This window comes from Budorcas taxicolor, chromosome 19 (assembly GCF_023091745.1).
Source record: "Budorcas taxicolor isolate Tak-1 chromosome 19, Takin1.1, whole genome shotgun sequence".
NCBI classification, from domain to species: Eukaryota; Metazoa; Chordata; class Mammalia; order Artiodactyla; family Bovidae; genus Budorcas; species Budorcas taxicolor.
Window position 1 is genome coordinate 10962762 of NC_068928.1, and position 18333 is coordinate 10981094.

The window sequence follows — 18333 nt, forward strand, 5'->3', positions numbered from 1 at the left end:
AGTGTAGAATCTCATTCTCTTCTGGGCCACTCGACTTTTCTAAATTTTTCCTTAAGGATATATCTACTTTCCTCTTGGGAACTTTCATTTTCCAGTCTGTATACCCAGTCATATCTAAATTTCCTAAGATGGTCTATTTTGCTTGTAACTTTGATTCTAGAATACCTTCAATTATAACACTCATCATTGCTTTAAAATAACTATTCATTGTAGCTGCTTGATTAATTGCGTTCAGCCCAGTTTCAGCAATAATATGAGAAAATATATTTGTATTTATTTTTTAATAGAGGGGAAATAAAAAATTAGATCATTTTTAATTCTGTTGTACACATAGATTTTTTTCATCAACGTAACCTTTTTTTTCCTTTAAAAAAATTGAAACTATACTAAACTATACTATTACCTTTCCTATCAAACCCACTCCCCCTCCTTTATTTATTTTAGTGGCTGTATCATCATCATGTGTGGGTGTACCTAACTTGCTTAACTGGTTCCTTTCTTTGCAGCTCTTCCTATTATAAACAGTGCTGTGAAGAACATTTCTTATAGCTAAATCTTTGCTTATATCTGTGATTTCTTTTTTTTCCTTTAGATGATAAGGTAGATTTTCTGGGTTAAAGAGAATGTGCATTTTTGTGGTGTAACTTCTTAAAAAAGAAAAGCAAATTGACTTTGTTTTTGGCTATAAATCATTATTAAAATACTATTTTTTCTTCTTTATTAGTGAACACTTGTCCTGCTCTTTCACCTTTTTCTTGCATGGAGACAGCAATGTTTGTACCAGTGTGGAAATTAATCAACATCAACCTGTATACCTTCTTAGTGAAGAACATATCACCCTTGCTCAACAGTCTAATAGCCCATTTCAAGGTAGATTAATTTATGGGTATAGTTACTTGATTTTTTTATTGTTGTTTCAAGAAAAAAATCTTAGTGGTAGAGATTAATGAGATTTCCCCCAATCTTTAGCCTAATGGTGATTCTGATGTAGTTTACTTCTTTCCCATTAGAGTATTAAGTCAATTAAATAAATTTTTAATGCAAATATTATTTTTTAAAGTCCTTGTACATGAATGTTAGCATATTTTAAAGTGTTCTTTTAAATAAGCTATAGATGGCATACATGTTATATATATTCAAGGTTATCTTTTGTATCAGTTCACATAAGCTATGTTTAACGTAGGTACATAGAACTTTTGATATAATTCATATCATGAAAGTAGTTGAACTTCAGAGGAAATAATTTTGTAAGATCGATGATTTTAAAGATAAAAATATGATTTGTTTGCAAGGACTGTGAGTTCTTACAAGTGTGTTCTTTGTAAGGCAGTGTGTTCTTGTTTTAGTTCTAAGCTTACTATTTGCTCTTTTAAAATTTATATGGCAGTATATAATAAAGACTTACATGTTTTTCCTTAAATTGCTTTTTCTTAATGGAAAGTCAAGAGAAATCGAAGGATATACAAATATTCACAGTTTATGTTGAAACTATCCATCTGAGATTTTTGGGTAGACAGAATCTTAAGTTTTTATAATAAACTCAGTGTTTATACTTTATCTTCAATTAATGAAATACAGTAAATTCATTTTCTTTGGAATTGATCACTATGGGTTTCCTTTTCTTTGTTTGAATTGTGTAATTATTTCCCATACTATTCAGTGTCATTTGGTATAATTGTCTTTAGTTACTTACTTAATGTCTGTTTTGGGTTTCTAGTTATCTTAAGCCCGTTTGGACTAAATGGCACTCTCACAGGACAGGCATTCAAGATGTCCGATTCAGCTACAAAAAAATTGATTGGTGAATGGAAACAGTTCTATCCTATCTCATCTTGTTTGAAGGAGATGTCTGAAGAAAAACAGGAAGATATGGATTGGGAAGATGATTCTTTAGCTGCAGTAGAAGTTCTTGTTGGTACGGATTCTGAGTATTAATCCTAAGTGGGAAATGTGTGACTATATGTATTAGTTAGATTTTGCTGAATGATATAACTCTTTTAATATCTTAGTGGCTTTTAACATCAAACATTCGGTTTGGCTTTCTTGTATCTTTTCATTCTGCAACCTAGGTTCAAGGAATATCCAGTATCTGGGACATAATCTTGAAAGAACAGAGGAATAATAGGAACTGAGCCTAACCATATTAAGTATATTTAATCTTATGCTAGAATATGACATATGTGGCGTGTGCTTACATTCCATTAGGTAAAAGCTAGTCATATGGCCAAGTCAGTCATTGGGGAAGGGAACTATAACCCACCTAGAGGGAAGCATGCTAAAGGTGAGAAGAAAATAATTGTGAATGAGTAATATTTGGAGGTGAGAAAGTTGACAGCCTGTGTGATGCAGTATCTTAATGTGTGGTGAAACTGTTGCCTCTGATGACTTGAAAGGCAGAAAATGTATACTTAAAGACCTTGTGGCTGATTAGCTTGGTCCAGGTCAGCTCTGCTTAGGTACGCTGTATTACATGCATCTTCCTCCTCAGGGACCTAAGTTAACAAGGTAAACGATATTTGAGACATGCTAATGTGAAGGCAGAGGACATGGAGTAGGAGAGGCTGCAGTGACCCTGCAGGGGCATCTGAAGCTCTTGTTGCGTGGTGGCGTTTGTCACATGCATGTAGATTCCAGAGTACAGTGCACGTCCGGCCTAACAAAGAGTGTGGATGTATACTCCACCTAGAGAGCTGTGGAAAGTGTGGGGAATATGTGGTTGAGCAGATAATTGGGATTAAAGTTTGCAGCACTGTACTTAATGAATTCATATGGTAATGTTATATGAAGATTACCTTCTTTGTTTTTTTGAATCCAAGGAGTATCAGTATTCAGTTTCAGTAAATACATCACCAGAGTAGTTGCATCAGAATTAGGAACAAAACACAGTAACATATATTAGACTTTTCAGATAGAGATATATAAAGAAGAAAATAAAAAGGTCCATAATTTCAGTGCCAGTTACCTTTGTTAAAGTTTTAAAATAAATTTGATCATACTTGCAAATACAGTGTTCTTAAAGTGATACACATTCATGGTTAGAAAATCCAAAAGTGAAACAAGAAAGCTGCTTTCTTCTAAGTCTCTCTCAAGAAGGATAACCACTACCACCAGCTTCTTGTTTCTTTCAGAAAAACATTTTACCAGAAAGAGTGTATATTTATAAAAATACACTAAATGTATTTTATGTTTAATGTATTTTTAACGAATGTGATCATTTTGTATCTGCTTTTCTGTTATTGCACTTTTGAGTGAAACAAATCCCACTACAAACCCAAAGGTAATTGGTTTTTCCTCTTTTCCCCCCTTTTAGCTGGTGTCCGAATGATCTACCCAGCATGCTTTGTTCTAGTCCCTCAGTCAGACATTCCTGCTCCTAGCTCTGTGGGATCCTCTCACTGTTCAGCTTCTTGCTTGGGTGTCCACCAAGTGCCTGCTTCCACAAGAGATCCTGCTATGTCTTCGGTTACTCTTACACCACCTACATCTCCTGAGGAAGTCCAAACAGGTGTTGTACTAATCTGTTTCATTAGCTCTAGTGGTAAATCTGTTCTCTTGAATATAATAAACACTTAAAAATAATTACTTTGAAATAATTTCACACTTACTGAAGTGTTTGTCAAGTACCGTACAAAAAGCTCTACTCAAAGCTCCACTCATTCAGATTCCCAAATTGTTAATATTTGCTCCATCACCCTCTCTCTCTGCATATATTCCTTATCATGGGTCTTTTTCTGAACCATTTGAGAACAAGCTGCAGACATGATGCCTCAATACGCCTAAGTACTAAGTCTGTTTCCCAAAATTAAGGACTCTCTTCTGTATGACCACCAGTTAATCTTCCAAGTCAGGAAATTAACATTAATATAATACTGCCATCAGTTCCCATCTCCTGTTCAGACTTTTTTGCTTTCTCTATTTTAAGTGAAGTGACCTGCTTTTTTCCCTCAGAATATAAGTAGGCTTACCAGATAGCTGGAGCAAGTTGTATGAGAAATCAAAGAAACAGAAAACAAAGTAATACTCTTTTAAACCTGCCTTTATTCTCCTACAATAAATTTTTTTTTTTGTTTTCAGTTGATCCTCAGTCTGCCCAGAAGTGGATCAGATTTTCTTCAGTATCTGATGGCTTCAGCTCAGATAGTACTAGCCATCATGGTGGGAAGATACCCAGAAAATTAGCAAATCATGTGGTGGATAGAGTTTGGCAAGAATGTAATATGAACAGAGCACAGAACAAGTATGTATTTTCATCTTCAAGTTTAAAAATTGCATGTTGGTAGTTACTTGCAGATAAGAGATTTGAAAGTATACGTGGTCATTCATATGATTTTAATTCAAAAAAAATTGATTAAAAAATTCACTTTTAATGCTTAATTCAAGTTTACAAAAATTTTTATGAATTCTAAAGATTATATAATTTCAAATTTTAGGAGGAAGTATTCGGCTTCATCAGGTGGTCTATGTGAAGAAGAGACAGCTGATAAAGTAGCATCCTGGGATTTTGTTGAAGCCACACAAAGAACAAATTGCAGCTGTTTGAGGTAAGTACTTTTTTCCCCCAGTTGAATGATGTTAGTTAGTACATATATGTGTGTGGTAGTTTTTTATGCCATTGCATACTTATGCCCCACTTTGTTTGAGGTAAAAATATATAAACACAGTGTCAGAATTTTTCCCAAAAGAAAACAATTTGAGGAAAATAAAAATTCAGTAATATGGAGCTAATTATAGAAGTACATAAAAATGTATGTCATAGATTTTTACACAGTTACCAGAGCTTGAATTCACAGCCTAAAAGAATTTTATACTGAATTATGGAATATATAGTATCTATAAGGTAAGAGGAACACAAGTCTCCTGAGAAAATTATTCGTAAATAGCACTGTGCTTGAGAAATTTCTCCCAAGGGTCCTCATAAAAAAGATGATGCATGATATACTAGATAAAATTTTTCTCAATTTTTTTTTATAGTAAATACAATATTGGGTTTTGTGCAGCAGTTTCTTATAGCATCCCTTTGGTCAAGCTGTAGGTGAAATGCTGAACTAAAATTCAGAAAATAAGATTCGACAAGGGACCAAAGGTGTAAAAATACAGGCTTTCTAATTGAGTGTATTGATTGAAAGCTCAGTAAAAGAATGAATGTACATGGAATTCTTTAGGGACTTGGATGAGGTTTGGTTATCAAGGGATGCAGATTGTATTGCCAAGAGTTTATTATTTTAGTCTACAGATTAAAGGTAGATCATATGCTTTTGCAGATGAGTAAACAGATAATGGCACTTAACCAAAGACTTGTGAATGAATAGTTGACCAGCCACCTCTTGTCATGGTTGTGAGCCAGAGGGAAGGAGGCATGCAGGTTAGGGGCAGGGTTTTTCTTATATTAGCTTTGAGTACAGTGACACCCCTTCAAGTGTTTTGATATGTTTTTGCATAGATTAAATTTACATTTATATAGATTTCTTTGGGTTAAAGACTACACTTTTAAATATTTGTCAGCCTCGTTAAAAACTTGCCTCTGACCAGAATGGGGGGAGCTCTCACACTGTGTGTGACAATCATAGAGCACAACAGAAAGAAGAAACACTCCTCTCCTTTCCTAGCAAGGATGAGGCCAATGAACAACCATGGACTCTGTTTACTATAACCCTCCCATCTTCCTTTATTCCTCTGTCAAAGTGTTGGCCTTCCTTTGCCATACAGGAAACTCACTCTTTGCTCACCATGTTTGTAGACCCCATATTGCCATTCTCTGCTTATCCTGAATAAATCCGTCTATGCTGGGGGTGGGATGGAGGTGGGCCATGTGCTCAGTTATGTCTGACTCTTTTGCGACCCCATGGACTATCAGTCTGCCAGGTTCCTCTATGAAATTTTCCAGGCAGGAATACTAGCCTGGGTTGCCATTTCCTCCTCCAGGGGATCTTTCTGACCCAGGGACAGTTGGAACCTGTGTCTCCTGCACTGCAGGTAGATTCTTTACCCTCTGAGCCATCAGGGAAGTGCCAGGTTGGGAATGCAGGTGGGGGTGGGGGCGAAAAACAAAAAAAATGCACCTGTGTTGTTGATAGGTTGGATTAAAAATATAGATAGATTAGTTCCTGTTTAACAGTTTAAAATAGTTAAAAGCTGTTCTCACCTTGGAGGGAAAAATCAAACTTAGTTTTGAAATGCTTAGTGCATTATTTTGTCTGAGACCAGGAGTTGGCAAACTGATCTGTTGGCTAAATCTGGCTCACGTGTTTGGTATGGCCTGTGAGCTGAAATGATTTCAGTTTTAAATATTTGGGGGAAAAAAAAAATTGTGTGAAAGTTATGTGAAATTCAAATTTTTGTGTCCATAAATAAGAATTTATTGGGACAGAGCCATATCTGTTCATCCATGTACTAACTGTGGCTGCTTTTACAGAGTTGATTAGTTACAGGAGAGACTATATAACTCCTAGAGCCTAAAATATTTACTGTCTGGTCCTTTACAGAAAAAGTTAGCTAATCCCTGGTCTAAGACCAATAGAATGCATAAGTGAAATTAGGCTTTTCTTTCCCTGTATTGGCATGTTTTGATAGCAGCTCTTCTGTTTTAGTTTCTAACCTAGGCTTTGCTTTATTCTTTTTGAAAGATTTAGGTTTTAAGGCTATTTGCCTAGAATAGTTTTAGAGGAAGACACTCAAAGTTCACGTTCGTAAACATAAGTGTTAATTCTTGGTCTCTAAGCTAAACTTTTATTTTTAAAGACATACTTTGTTTCAGATTTCCAGAAATTCCTCTGGAATACAGAGATTTCATATGGTGAAATTTCATATAATCTATGTATGGTGACTAACTTTGGTAATTTTACCCCTCTAGTAAATAGTGTTTCTAATCATTTACTGTTTTACTATTGCATTTTGTACTTTAGATTCCTGCTCTACCCCTGCCCCTCCTGCCAAATCTGATTGTTTTTTACTTAAGTAAGGCTTGAAGCAGACTTTGAGCCACCATATGTGTGAGTCCTCTCCTGCCATAGAATATCGGAAATAGGGCATACACTGATAACTGAATGTGCCAGTCAACCAGCTTATTATCAAATCTATCCGTATCTTTGCCCTGCCCTATTCTGTATTGCAGGGAATTACATTTCATAGGCTTCCTTGCTTTCAATATGTTTTGTTGGTTTCCCCTCCTATTTTATTATGGTATAATTGACAGTGATACTGTATGACTTAGAGATGTACAGCATGATGATTGATTGGGCTCACTTGTTTTTCGGAGTTGACTAATCGGAGGCACTAACAGAAGATTAGTTATAATTTCAAGATTGGAAGAAACCACGGTATTTCCCCACCCCTTTTTTGAACCAGCTCCAGCAACAGCTGTGTCCCTTTATCAGCTGGTTCTTCCCTGGTCCCAGTTACCGTTAGGTAGTTCCTGCTGTGGCTCTAGCATCGTCCCAGGCTTTTGTGATCTGATGTGACTACATCATCTTATTGTCCTTTCAGTCATAGAAGTGATTGAAGCTCCCTGCTGTTACTACTTTCTCTGTTACCTCATTTTCCTAAGTGGTTTTTTTTTTGTAAATGATTCTGTGTAGTAAGTTAACTCTGTGTGAAAGATAGGACTGGACCTTTCTCTTGGAAATTGATTTTTTAAAAAAGTTGCATAGTTATATAAGCAGTTTGCATGAGTATATGTGATTTTAAAAAATTTAAATTATACAAATAAAGCTGAAGTACCCCTTGACTGCTCTCTTTTTCCAAATCCTACTCTCTTCTCACTAGAAATAATTACTTGCCAGTTAGATATTATTCTTTTGTGTGTGTGTGTGTAATTTTGTGTGTATATATGTTTTTCCTGCCAACATGGAAACATAATACAGATGTATTTAGCAACTTATTTTTTCACTTAATGTGCCTTCAATCTCTTCATTCTAGTTACTTGTGACTCTGCTTTGTTTTAAAAAACTTCTTTATATTCTCCTGAATACAGGTATCATAGTGTTTTTAATCATTCTGGGATTGATGGGCAAATAGGTTGTTTCCAAAAGTTTTTAGCTTGTGTTTAACTTTTTAAAAATAAAATAACAATTTTGTGACTATCAGTTACTTGCTAGGTCTTTTTTTTTTGGAAACACTCATTTAATGATAGATGATGTCCAAGGTTCAGGATACATTAGTGAACAGGGCTTCTCCTCTTATGAAGCCTGCATGCTAAGGGGAGTGGGGCAGATAATTAATTTGTTTTCAAAAAGAATTCTTAATCTTTTAAAATTAATGAGTGATGAGTGCTAAGAAGGAAATAAAATTAGGTGGGTGATGTGATAGACAATTGTGGGTGAGGGGACCTTTTAAATACTTTTATTTTGACTTCAGAAAGACTACCAGTTTTACTTCCACTTTTTACATACAAAGGTATTGGTTTTTCTTGTGCTTTCACTGATCTGAGAACTGTCCTTAAAATTATTTTTTTCCTATTATAATGAAACATAAAACATGAAAAACATAAGATTGTTTTAATTGGCATTTTTTTTGGTTATTAGTGAGATTAAAAATTGCACATTTATGGTTATTAGGCTTTAGTCTGGTGGAATGTTCATAAGAAAATTAGACTTTAGCAAGCTATATAAATAGAAAGTGATGCAGTTATTTTAGATATTAACACTGAAATACTAGGAACTTCAGTCAGCAGGAAACATAATCTAAAGGAGTCGTTTTGTTGGATTGTACTTTCAGGACAGCTTCTTTTTTAGAAAGATTTCCCCTTTGTTGACTTCTAGTATGAAATTCACTTGTCTCTAAAAATTAGACTTTTTAGGCAAAGGTCTATAACTGAAGAAAGGGACTATGATTTGATGTTACCAAATTTTTGGAGAGCCACTGCTGTTCTTATATAGCTCAGATTAATAATTCTTAGCCTTACAGAAGGATACTTTTCATATCCCTTGTATACTTGGAACAACACCTTAGATTATTAGAGATGGTTTCTCTCCTTAGTGCCTTGCATAACTTGATGAATTCTTAAATTTTTGGTTTCAGAACTCATTTATACTCTTAAAAGTTACAGAGGCTCTGAATGTGCTTTTATTTATATGGGTTATGTCTGTTTATGGGGCTTCCCTGGTGGTTTAGTGGTAAAGAATCCACCTCCCAATACAGGAGATGTGAGTTCAGTCCCTGAATTGGGAAAATCCCCTGGAGAAGGAAGTGGCAACCCATTCCAGGACTCTTGCCTGGGAAATTCCATGAACAGAGGAATCTAGTTGGTTATTTAGTTTATGGGGTCGCAAAAGAATAAACATGTCTGTTTATATAATTTAGAGAAATCTTAAACCACTGCTTAGTTTATTAAAAAAAAAATAAGCCCAGTACAAATTAACATGAGTAAAATACTTTTATAGAAATCAACTGTATTTTGGAAGGCAAAAAAAAAAAAGTTAACATTCTTTCATAACTGTCTTTAAAAATTAAAGTATGTTTTACATTATAAGCCACGTGTGACTTTGGATACCATTCTTGGGCAGGACAGCTTTAGAAATAGAGTTCAATATAAGACTAATACCTGGGTATAGGAAAAATGCATATATATATATACACACACACACACACACATATATGAATGTCTGACATAGAAAAGACAAGTTTCTATTTCAGTATAATTTTCTAACAACTAGAGCTATTTGATGATGGAATGCATTTCCTCATAAGGTAATGTGGTCCTTGTTGAAAATATTCAAAGAGGGGATGGGTGGACAAGGGATTATTCTTAACATTGGGTAGGAACTACTGTTTATTTTTTTAATAGCCAATAATTTTATTAAAAATTTAAAATGCTATTAAAAAAATAATGTGCATGAATAAAAAAATTAAAATGAAAAGTTCTCCCTCTTATGTATATATGTGGATCTGCCTGTGTGCTTTCATTTCCACAAAAGGGATCATGCTATGTATACTGTTGTCTAACTTGCTTTTTAAAAAAACCGTTATCCTAGGTATCCTTCCTTGTCAGCACATATAGTTTCCACTGTTTTTTCAAGTTCATGGTACTCTATAATACTATTGATTTAATGCTTTATTTAGCTAGTCCCTCAAAGCTGCAGTCTTGCTGAAGGTTTTTAAAGCAGATCTTAAGTATCTTCATTTCACTCCTACTTCAGCCTGCAACTTTTAAAAAAAGTCAGTATTTTCTTACATAATTCCATTATCATATCTGATAAAAGAAACCACATTTTATTGGTGTCATCTGATACTTTATAAAGATTTGTCTCAGAAATATCTTTTTGTGTTTGGTTTGACTTCAAGGATTCAAACAAGGAACGTAGAATTGATTATTAAGTTTTCCAGGTCTCTCTTTTAGTCCTCTTCCCCCTTTTATGACATGGACTTGGTTGGAGAAACTAGATAAGTTGTTCTCTAGAATGTCCCACATTACAAATTTTCTCAGTTTGTCATATAGTTTAACTTATTCTTTATTCCTTGTATTTCTGAAAATGGAAGGTAGCTCTAGAGCCATACCCTCCAATACTAGCTAGCTATGTTTGTACCCACGAGTGGCTATTTAAAGTAACTGGTTTTAAATAAAATTAAAAATTTAGTCCCTCCATTGCATAAATATCATTTTAAATCTGCAGCAGCCACATAACATTTCTGTCATCACTGAAAATTCTTTTGGGCACTACTGATTGAGAGGCTTAGTCAGATTCAGGTTTAATATTTTTGGTGAAAATATTTCATAGGTAGTATTGTGTTGCTTTGTATGGTGTCACATCAAAAGAGACATGTGCCTGGTTTTCCTACTGTTAATAATGTTAAGATTGAGAAGGTGGTGATCAGCCTAATACCTTCATTGTAAAGTTCTAATCATGTATTCTGTGAATAAAGACAGTTTTTCTTCTACTAGTTGTAGTTTAGTCGCTAAGTCATGTCTGACTCTAGCGACCCCATGGCTCCTCTGTCTGTGGGATTCTCCAGGCAAGAATACTGGAGTGAGTTGCCATTTTCTTCTCCGGGAGTTTTTTAATAGGTGTTTTTATTGGATTAGAGAGTTCTGACAAAATATGGTCCACTGGAGAAGGGAATGGCAAACCACTTCAGTATTCTTGCCTTGAGAACTCCATGAACGGTATGAAAAGTCAAAAAGATAGGACACTGAAAGATGAACTCCCCAGGTCAGTAGGTGCCCAATATACTACTGGAGATCTGTGGAGAAATAAATCCAGAAAGAATGAAGAGACGGAGCCAAAGCAAAAACAACACCCAGTTGCGGATGTGACTGGCAATGAAAGTCAAGTCCAATGCTGTAAAGGGCAGTTATTGCATAGGAACCTGGAATGTTAGGTCCATGAATCAAAGCAAACTGAAAGTGGTCAAATAGGAGATGACAAGAGTGAACGTCAACATTTTAGGAATCAGCAAACTAAAATGGGCTGGAATGAGGGAATTTAACTCAGATGACCATTTTATCTACTACTGGGGGCAAGAATCCCTTAGAAGAAATGGAGTAGCCATAATAGTCAACAAGAGTCCAAAATGTAGTACTTGGATGCCGTCTCAAAAATGACAGAATGATCTCTGTTCGTTTCCAAGGCAAACCATTCAATATCATGGTAATCCAAGTCTGTGCCCCAACCAGTAACGCTGAAGAAGCTGAAGTTGAACTGTTCCATGAAGACCTACAACTAGAACTAATACCCAAAAAAGATGTCCTTTTCATTATAGGGGACTGGAATGGAAAAGTAAGAAGTCAAGAAACACCTGGAGTAACAGGCAAATTTGGCCTTGGAATATGGAATGAAGCAGGGCAAAGGCTAATAGAGTTTTGCCAAGAAAATGCACTGGTCATAGCAAACACCCTCTTCCAACAACACAAGAAAAGACTCTACATGGACATCGCCATATGGTCAATACTGAAATTAGATTGATTGTATTCTTTGTAGCCAATGATGGAGAAGCTCTGTATAGTCAACAAAAACAAGACCGGGAGCTGACTGTGGCTCAGATCATGATCTCCTTATTGCCAAATTAGACTTAAAATGAAGAAAGTAGAGAAAACCACTAGACCATTCAGGTATAACCTAAATCACTTCCCTTATGATTATACAGTGGAAGTGAGAAGTAGATTGAAGGGATTAGCTCTGATAAACAGGGTGCCTGAAAAACTATGGACAGAAGTTCATGACATTGTATAGAAGGCAGGGATCAAGATCATCCCTAAGAAAAAAATACAAAAAGGCAAAATGATTGTTTGAGGAGGCCTTACAAATAGCTGTGAAAAGAAGAGAAGTGAAAGGCAAAGGCAAAAAGGAAAGATATACCCATTTGAATGCAGAGGTCCAAAGAATAGCAAGGAGGGATAAGAAAGCCTTCCTCAGTGATTATGCCACGAAATAGAGGAAAACAATAGAATGGGAAAGACTAGAGATCTCTTCAAGAAAATTAGAGATACCAAGGGAACATTTCATTCAAAAATGGGCACAATAAAGGACAAAAATGGTACGAACCTAAAAGAAGCAGAAGATATTAAGAAGAGGGGGCAAGAATACACAGAAGAACTATACAAAAAAGAGCTTCATGACCCAGATAATCATGATGGTGTGATCACTCACCTAGAGCCAGACATCCTGGAATGTGAAGTCAAGTGGGCCTAGGAAGCATCACTGTGAACAAAGCTGGTGGAGGTGATGAATTTCAGTTAAGCTGTTTCAAATCCTCAAGGATGATGCTGTGAAAGTGCTGTACTCAATATGTCAGCAAATTTAGAAAACTCAGCAGTGGCCACAGGACTGGAAAAGGTTAGTTTTCATTCCAACCCCAAAGAAAGGCAATGCCAAAGAATGCTCAAACTCCTCATAATTGCACTCATCTCACATGCTAGTAAAGTAATACTCAATTTTCTCCAAGCCAGGCTTCAACAGTACGTGAACCGTGAACTTCCAGCTATTCAAGCTGGTTTTAGGAAAGGCAGAGGAACCAGAGATCAAATTGCCAACATCGGTTGGATCATAGAAAAAGCAAGAGAGTTCCAGAAAAACATCTATTTCTGCTTTATTGACTATGCCAAGGCCTTTGACTGTGTGGCTCACAATAAACTGTGGAAGATTCTGAGAGAGATGGGAATACCAGACCACCTGACCTGCCTCTTGAGAAATCTGTATGCAGGTCAAGAAGCAAAGTTAGAACTGGTCATGGAACAACAGACTGATTCCAAATAGGAAAAGGAGTACATCAAGGCTGTATATTGTCACCCTGCTTATTTAACTTATATGCAGAGTACATCATGCGAGACGCTGGGCTGGATGAAGCACAAGCTGGAATGAAGATTGCTGGGAGAAATATCATATGCAGATGACACCACCCTTATGGCAGAAAGTGAAGAACAACTAAAGAGCCTCTTGATGAAAGTGTAAGAGTAGAAAAAGTTGGCTTAAAACTCAACATTCAGAAAACTAAGATCATGGCATCTGGTCCCACCATTTCCTGGCAGATAGATGGGGAAACTGGAAATAGTGACTTTATTTTGGGGGGCTTCAAAATCACTGCAGATGGTGACTGTAGCCATGAAATTAAAAGACGCTTGGTCCTTGGAAGAAAAGTTGTGACCAACCTAGACAACATATTAAAAAGCAGAGATACTACTTTGCTAACAAAGGTCCATCTAGTCAAGGCTATGGTTTTTCCAGTGGTCATGTATGGATGTGAAAGTTGGACCATAAAGAAAGCTGAGCACCAAAGAATTGATGCTTTTGAATTGTGTTGGAGAAGACTCTTGAGAGTCCCTTGGACTGCACTGAGATCCAGCCAGACCATCCTAAGGGCAGTCAGTCCTGAATTTATTTGGAAAAACTGATCCTGAAGCTGAAACTCCAGTACCTTGGCCACCTGATGTGAAGAACTCATTCATTTGAAAAGACCCTGATGATGGGAAAGATGGAAGGTGGAAGGAGAAGGGGATGACAGAGGATGAGATGGTTGGATGGCATCACTGACTCACTGGACATGAGTTTGAGTAAACTGGGAGTTGGTGATGGACAGGGAGGCCTGGCGTGCTGCTGTCCATGGGATTGCAAAGTGTCAGACGCAACTGAGAAACTGAATTGAACTGAACTTCATTGGATTAAGTTCTAGTACTTGCTAGCTGAATCTTTTTATATGAATAAGTATTGAATTTTGTCATGTTTTTTCTGTATGTATTGAGATAATCATATAGTTTTATTAATATGATGAACAATACTGTTTTTTTTTCTTATGAATGTTACACCTTACATTCATGGTACAAATCCAGTTTGATTATGTTTGATGTGTTCTTAATTTATGCATTTCTCAATTGCTTATCTTTTGTTACTGATTTGCATTTTTTTTTTCAAGTGAAATTTATTGAGGTAAATTTTAATAGAGTAACACTCATCCTTCTCAGGTGGGCAGTTTTGAGTTCTGACAAATATATACAACCATGTAATCACTAAGTACATCTGTTTTCTTAAGGAATTTTGTTCTATGATTTCCTTTTCTTACAGTGTCTTTGATTTTGGTGTCATGGTAATAATGGGTTTCTCTTGTGTCATTTCAGCATAATTGCAGTTTTAACTTCATGGTTTTTTCCCCTCCTGTACAATAAGAGGTCCCAGGCTCTGCACAGAAGGGTATCTCAGTATGTTCCCTCAGTGGAGAGGGTTAAATGGATAAATTTGAGTTCATTTTATACCTTTTTATCTTAACTAGAATCTTATCTCTATATTCAAATACTAGGATACTTAAATTATGTAAGGAAAATCACCTTTGCCTATCTGACCACATATTAAGTGAGCATGAGAATTGACTTTTATAAAGTTTTCTGCATGGTCTTAGTTTTAGGCCACTAAAGGGAATTTTCCTATGTAAATTTAAATAATTTTTAGGCTTATGTGTGAAAAATGACATCTGAAATTTCTAATACTGTTAACTTATATACTTTGATACAATAGTTATACTATAAATACACCTTTTTTTTTTAACTTTTCAGACACAAAAATCTCAAACCTAGAAATCCTGGACAGCAAGGACAGGCACCATCTTTAAGTCAGCAACAGCAAGTACTTCCGAAGCACAAGACCAATGAAAAGCAAGAAAAGAGTGAAAAACCACAAAAACGCCCCTTGACTCCTTTTCACCATCGTGTATCTGTTAGCGATGATGTTGGCATGGACACAGATTCAGCCAGCCAAAGACTTGTGATATCTGCTCCAGACAGTCAAGTGAGATTTACAAATATCCGAACTAATGATGTAGCAAAGACTCCTCAAATGCATGGCACTGAAATGGCAAATTCACCTCAACCACCCCCACTTAGTCCTCACCCCTGTGATGTGGTTGATGAAGGAGTGACTAAAACACCCTCAACTCCGCAAAGTCAACACTTTTATCAAATGCCAACACCGGATCCCTTGATTCCTTCTAAACCAGTGGAAGATGGGATAGACAGTTTATCCCAGTCTTTCCCAGCTCAATTCCAGGAAGCTGTAGAACCTACAATATATGTTGGTACAGCAGTAAACTTGGAAGAAGATGAAGCTAATATAGCCTGGAAGTATTACAAGGTCCCAAAGAAAAAAGATTTAGAGTTTTTACCACCTCAACTTCCAAGTGATAAATTCAAGGATGATCCAGTTGGACCTTTTGGACAGGAAAGTGTAACATCAGTTACAGAGTATGTATTTTTTTTAATAGTCAATTAAAATTTAAGGGTGGAAATGATGTACGTTCTTAATAGATGCCAGAATGGTTTCAGGGTTGGATTTACAATAATAAATCCTTTCAGTAGTTGAGTATTAATTTTGGATAATTTCTCTACTGTATTTTTTCCTCAGGGGACCTCTTTATTATGAAATATTTTAGTCACAAAAAAAGAGAAAATAATAACATTTATCCATCAACTAAGTTGGTCCATCAGCCAACTTAAGGATTTTACATACAATTAGCACTTTTGTATACTATTATTTTTCCTCTGTTCTTCCTTCCACTATCCTGAATTTGATATTTATCACTTCTCTACATGTTTTTATGCATGTGGCTCTAGTTAACTAATTTCACTTGCTTTCAAGTATTTTCTTTGTTATGAATATATTAGCCAAAATTTACACAATTTATCTACTCTCTTGAGATGGCATGTTGATTATTTTCAGTTTTTCACAAGATGTAGCAGTGAATTTTTTTGTACACATTTCCTTGTACACTTGTATGTAAGAATCCCTCTAGGGCATATAGCAAAAAGTGGAATTGCTGCACCATGGCGTATATTGATATTCAGCATTAAAGGTTGTTGCCAAATTACCTTCTAAACTATACTAGTTTATACCCTCATCAAACAGCAGAGTATGAGAATAGCTATTCTACATTTCCTCAGTACTTGGTATGAAGAGACTTTTAATTTTCTAGTCTGCTGCATGCAGAATGGCATATTATCTTACTATATGTTTTACAGTTTCCTAGTAAGGTTAAGCAGCACTTAAAGTGTTTATGCGCCTATACTATATATCATATTTTAGTCTATTTTCTTTTTCACCCCTGATTTATTCTTTTCATATTCTGGTTGTTAATCTTATATTAGTTATATATGCTTTGGATATAATTTTTAGTCCATTTTTGGTCTTTCACCTCCCTCCCACCCCGATTTATTCTTCGTATCTTCTGGCTGTTAATCTTGGGTTAGCTATACATACTACAGATACCTTCCTCTGTTCTGTGGTCTGCTTTCTTTGTCCACAAAGTATGTCATACGTACACATTATGTATGACATACTTTGGGGCAAAAATGGTCTTATTTTCAGTTCTCCCTTCACTTTCTCTGTTGTTCTGATTATCATCTGTCCCATAAGCTTTTTGCATTCTTATCTATAGTAGGGTTTTTTCCCCTGATTTTTTGTTGGAGTATAGTTGATTTACAGTGTCGTGTTAGTTTCAGGTGTACAGCAAAGTGAATCAGTTGGTGTTTTTTTAAAAGGTGAAAACCAACCATTATATTCATTTACTATTATAGTCATTAAAACTACCTATTTATCAATACAAGGCCAAGTAGCGTGCAGAGGTTAATTACATTTTCTTCTCTGTCTGTTGTCAGTGAAATTTTTTAGGATCTTTTGCTTAGAATGTTAAAATTTCACAAGAATATGTGTATGTGTATATATATACACACACGCGTGCGTGCACGCACACATATAAATGTAGTGATATTTTATTCATTCATTCCTTGTGCTGAACTTTTCAGGAGGGCTGGTTTAATTTGAAGTCTTGGTTGTTTTTTTTTCCCATCACTGGAAGTTACTTTTTTCTTGGATAATGTCTTTGTTTCTTCCTCCATTCTCTGTGGAATTTCTAGAATTTAGATGTTGAACTTTTATATTTTCTCTCTTTTTTTTTTTCCTGAGGGGATTCCTCAACTTCTAGCTCTTTTCTTACAGTTTTAATATTTATTATTCATGTGTTTTTAATTTCTAAACTAAAAAGAAATAGCACCCCCTTGTTAAATGTCCTGTAACTTTTTTTTCCCTTTAGAAGTACTTTGTTTTGGTCTTTTTCTTTACTGATTCTCATCATATTATTGTTTAATCTTACACATTTTATTTGTTCGTTTTGGCTGCAGCATATGGGATGCTAGTTCCCTGACCAGGGATCAAGCCCATGCCCCCTGCATTGGAAGTGCAGAGTCTTAGCCTCTGGATCACCAGGGAAGCTCCTCATCTTACAGAGTTTAGAATGAGGGAATAAAGGAGCTGAGTGGAAATTAGTGTGTAAAGATAGAACCTTGTCAATTGGCAGGATTTACTCATTCAATAAATATTTCAGTATCAATTGTGTATCAATTCCAAACACTTTGCTTTATGGTAATGGGGTAGGGGATGTTTTGGAGGGGAGGCCTTATACCTAAACTTTCAGGATAAAAAGAATGACTAATCTTGTGCCTTCAGCAGGTTATTTATTCATTTTTCTTAGAAAAGGAACCCTTTCAGGACTGGGGCGGGGTTAGAGGAGGGGGATAAACTAGGAGTTTGAGATTAACATATCCATACTAGTATATATAAAATAGATAAACAACAAAGACCTGCTGTACAGCACAGAGAACTATATCACAGTGTCTTGTAATAACCTGTAATAGAAAAGAATCTGAAAAATTAATGTATACACACACACACCAAACAGAATCACTGTACACCTGAACGTAATAGAATGTTGTAAATTAACAATGCTTCAATTTAAAAAATGGTTATTTTTAAAAAGGAGCACTCTGTTTCTCCATTTTCAGCTTTTTCATTTCTTTCTAGAGATTTTTAGGCAGTTTGGCTCTCCTGTTGTTAATGTAGTTTGCCTTTAGCCCCCTTTTGCATA

At 35.6% G+C, this 18333-nt stretch overlaps 1 protein-coding gene across 1 annotated transcript in view; it reads left to right on the plus strand.

Moving 5' to 3' along the window:
- MED13 (mediator complex subunit 13) overlaps positions 1-18333 on the plus strand; it is a 94863-nt gene that overhangs the window by 26552 nt on the left and 49978 nt on the right. Inside the window, exons 4-9 of the mRNA XM_052657509.1 lie at positions 725-870; positions 1718-1915; positions 3311-3505; positions 4075-4237; positions 4431-4541; positions 14975-15658. Coding sequence (XP_052513469.1) covers positions 725-870; positions 1718-1915; positions 3311-3505; positions 4075-4237; positions 4431-4541; positions 14975-15658 — 1497 coding nt within the window. The remainder of the gene's footprint in view (positions 1-724; positions 871-1717; positions 1916-3310; positions 3506-4074; positions 4238-4430; positions 4542-14974; positions 15659-18333) is intronic.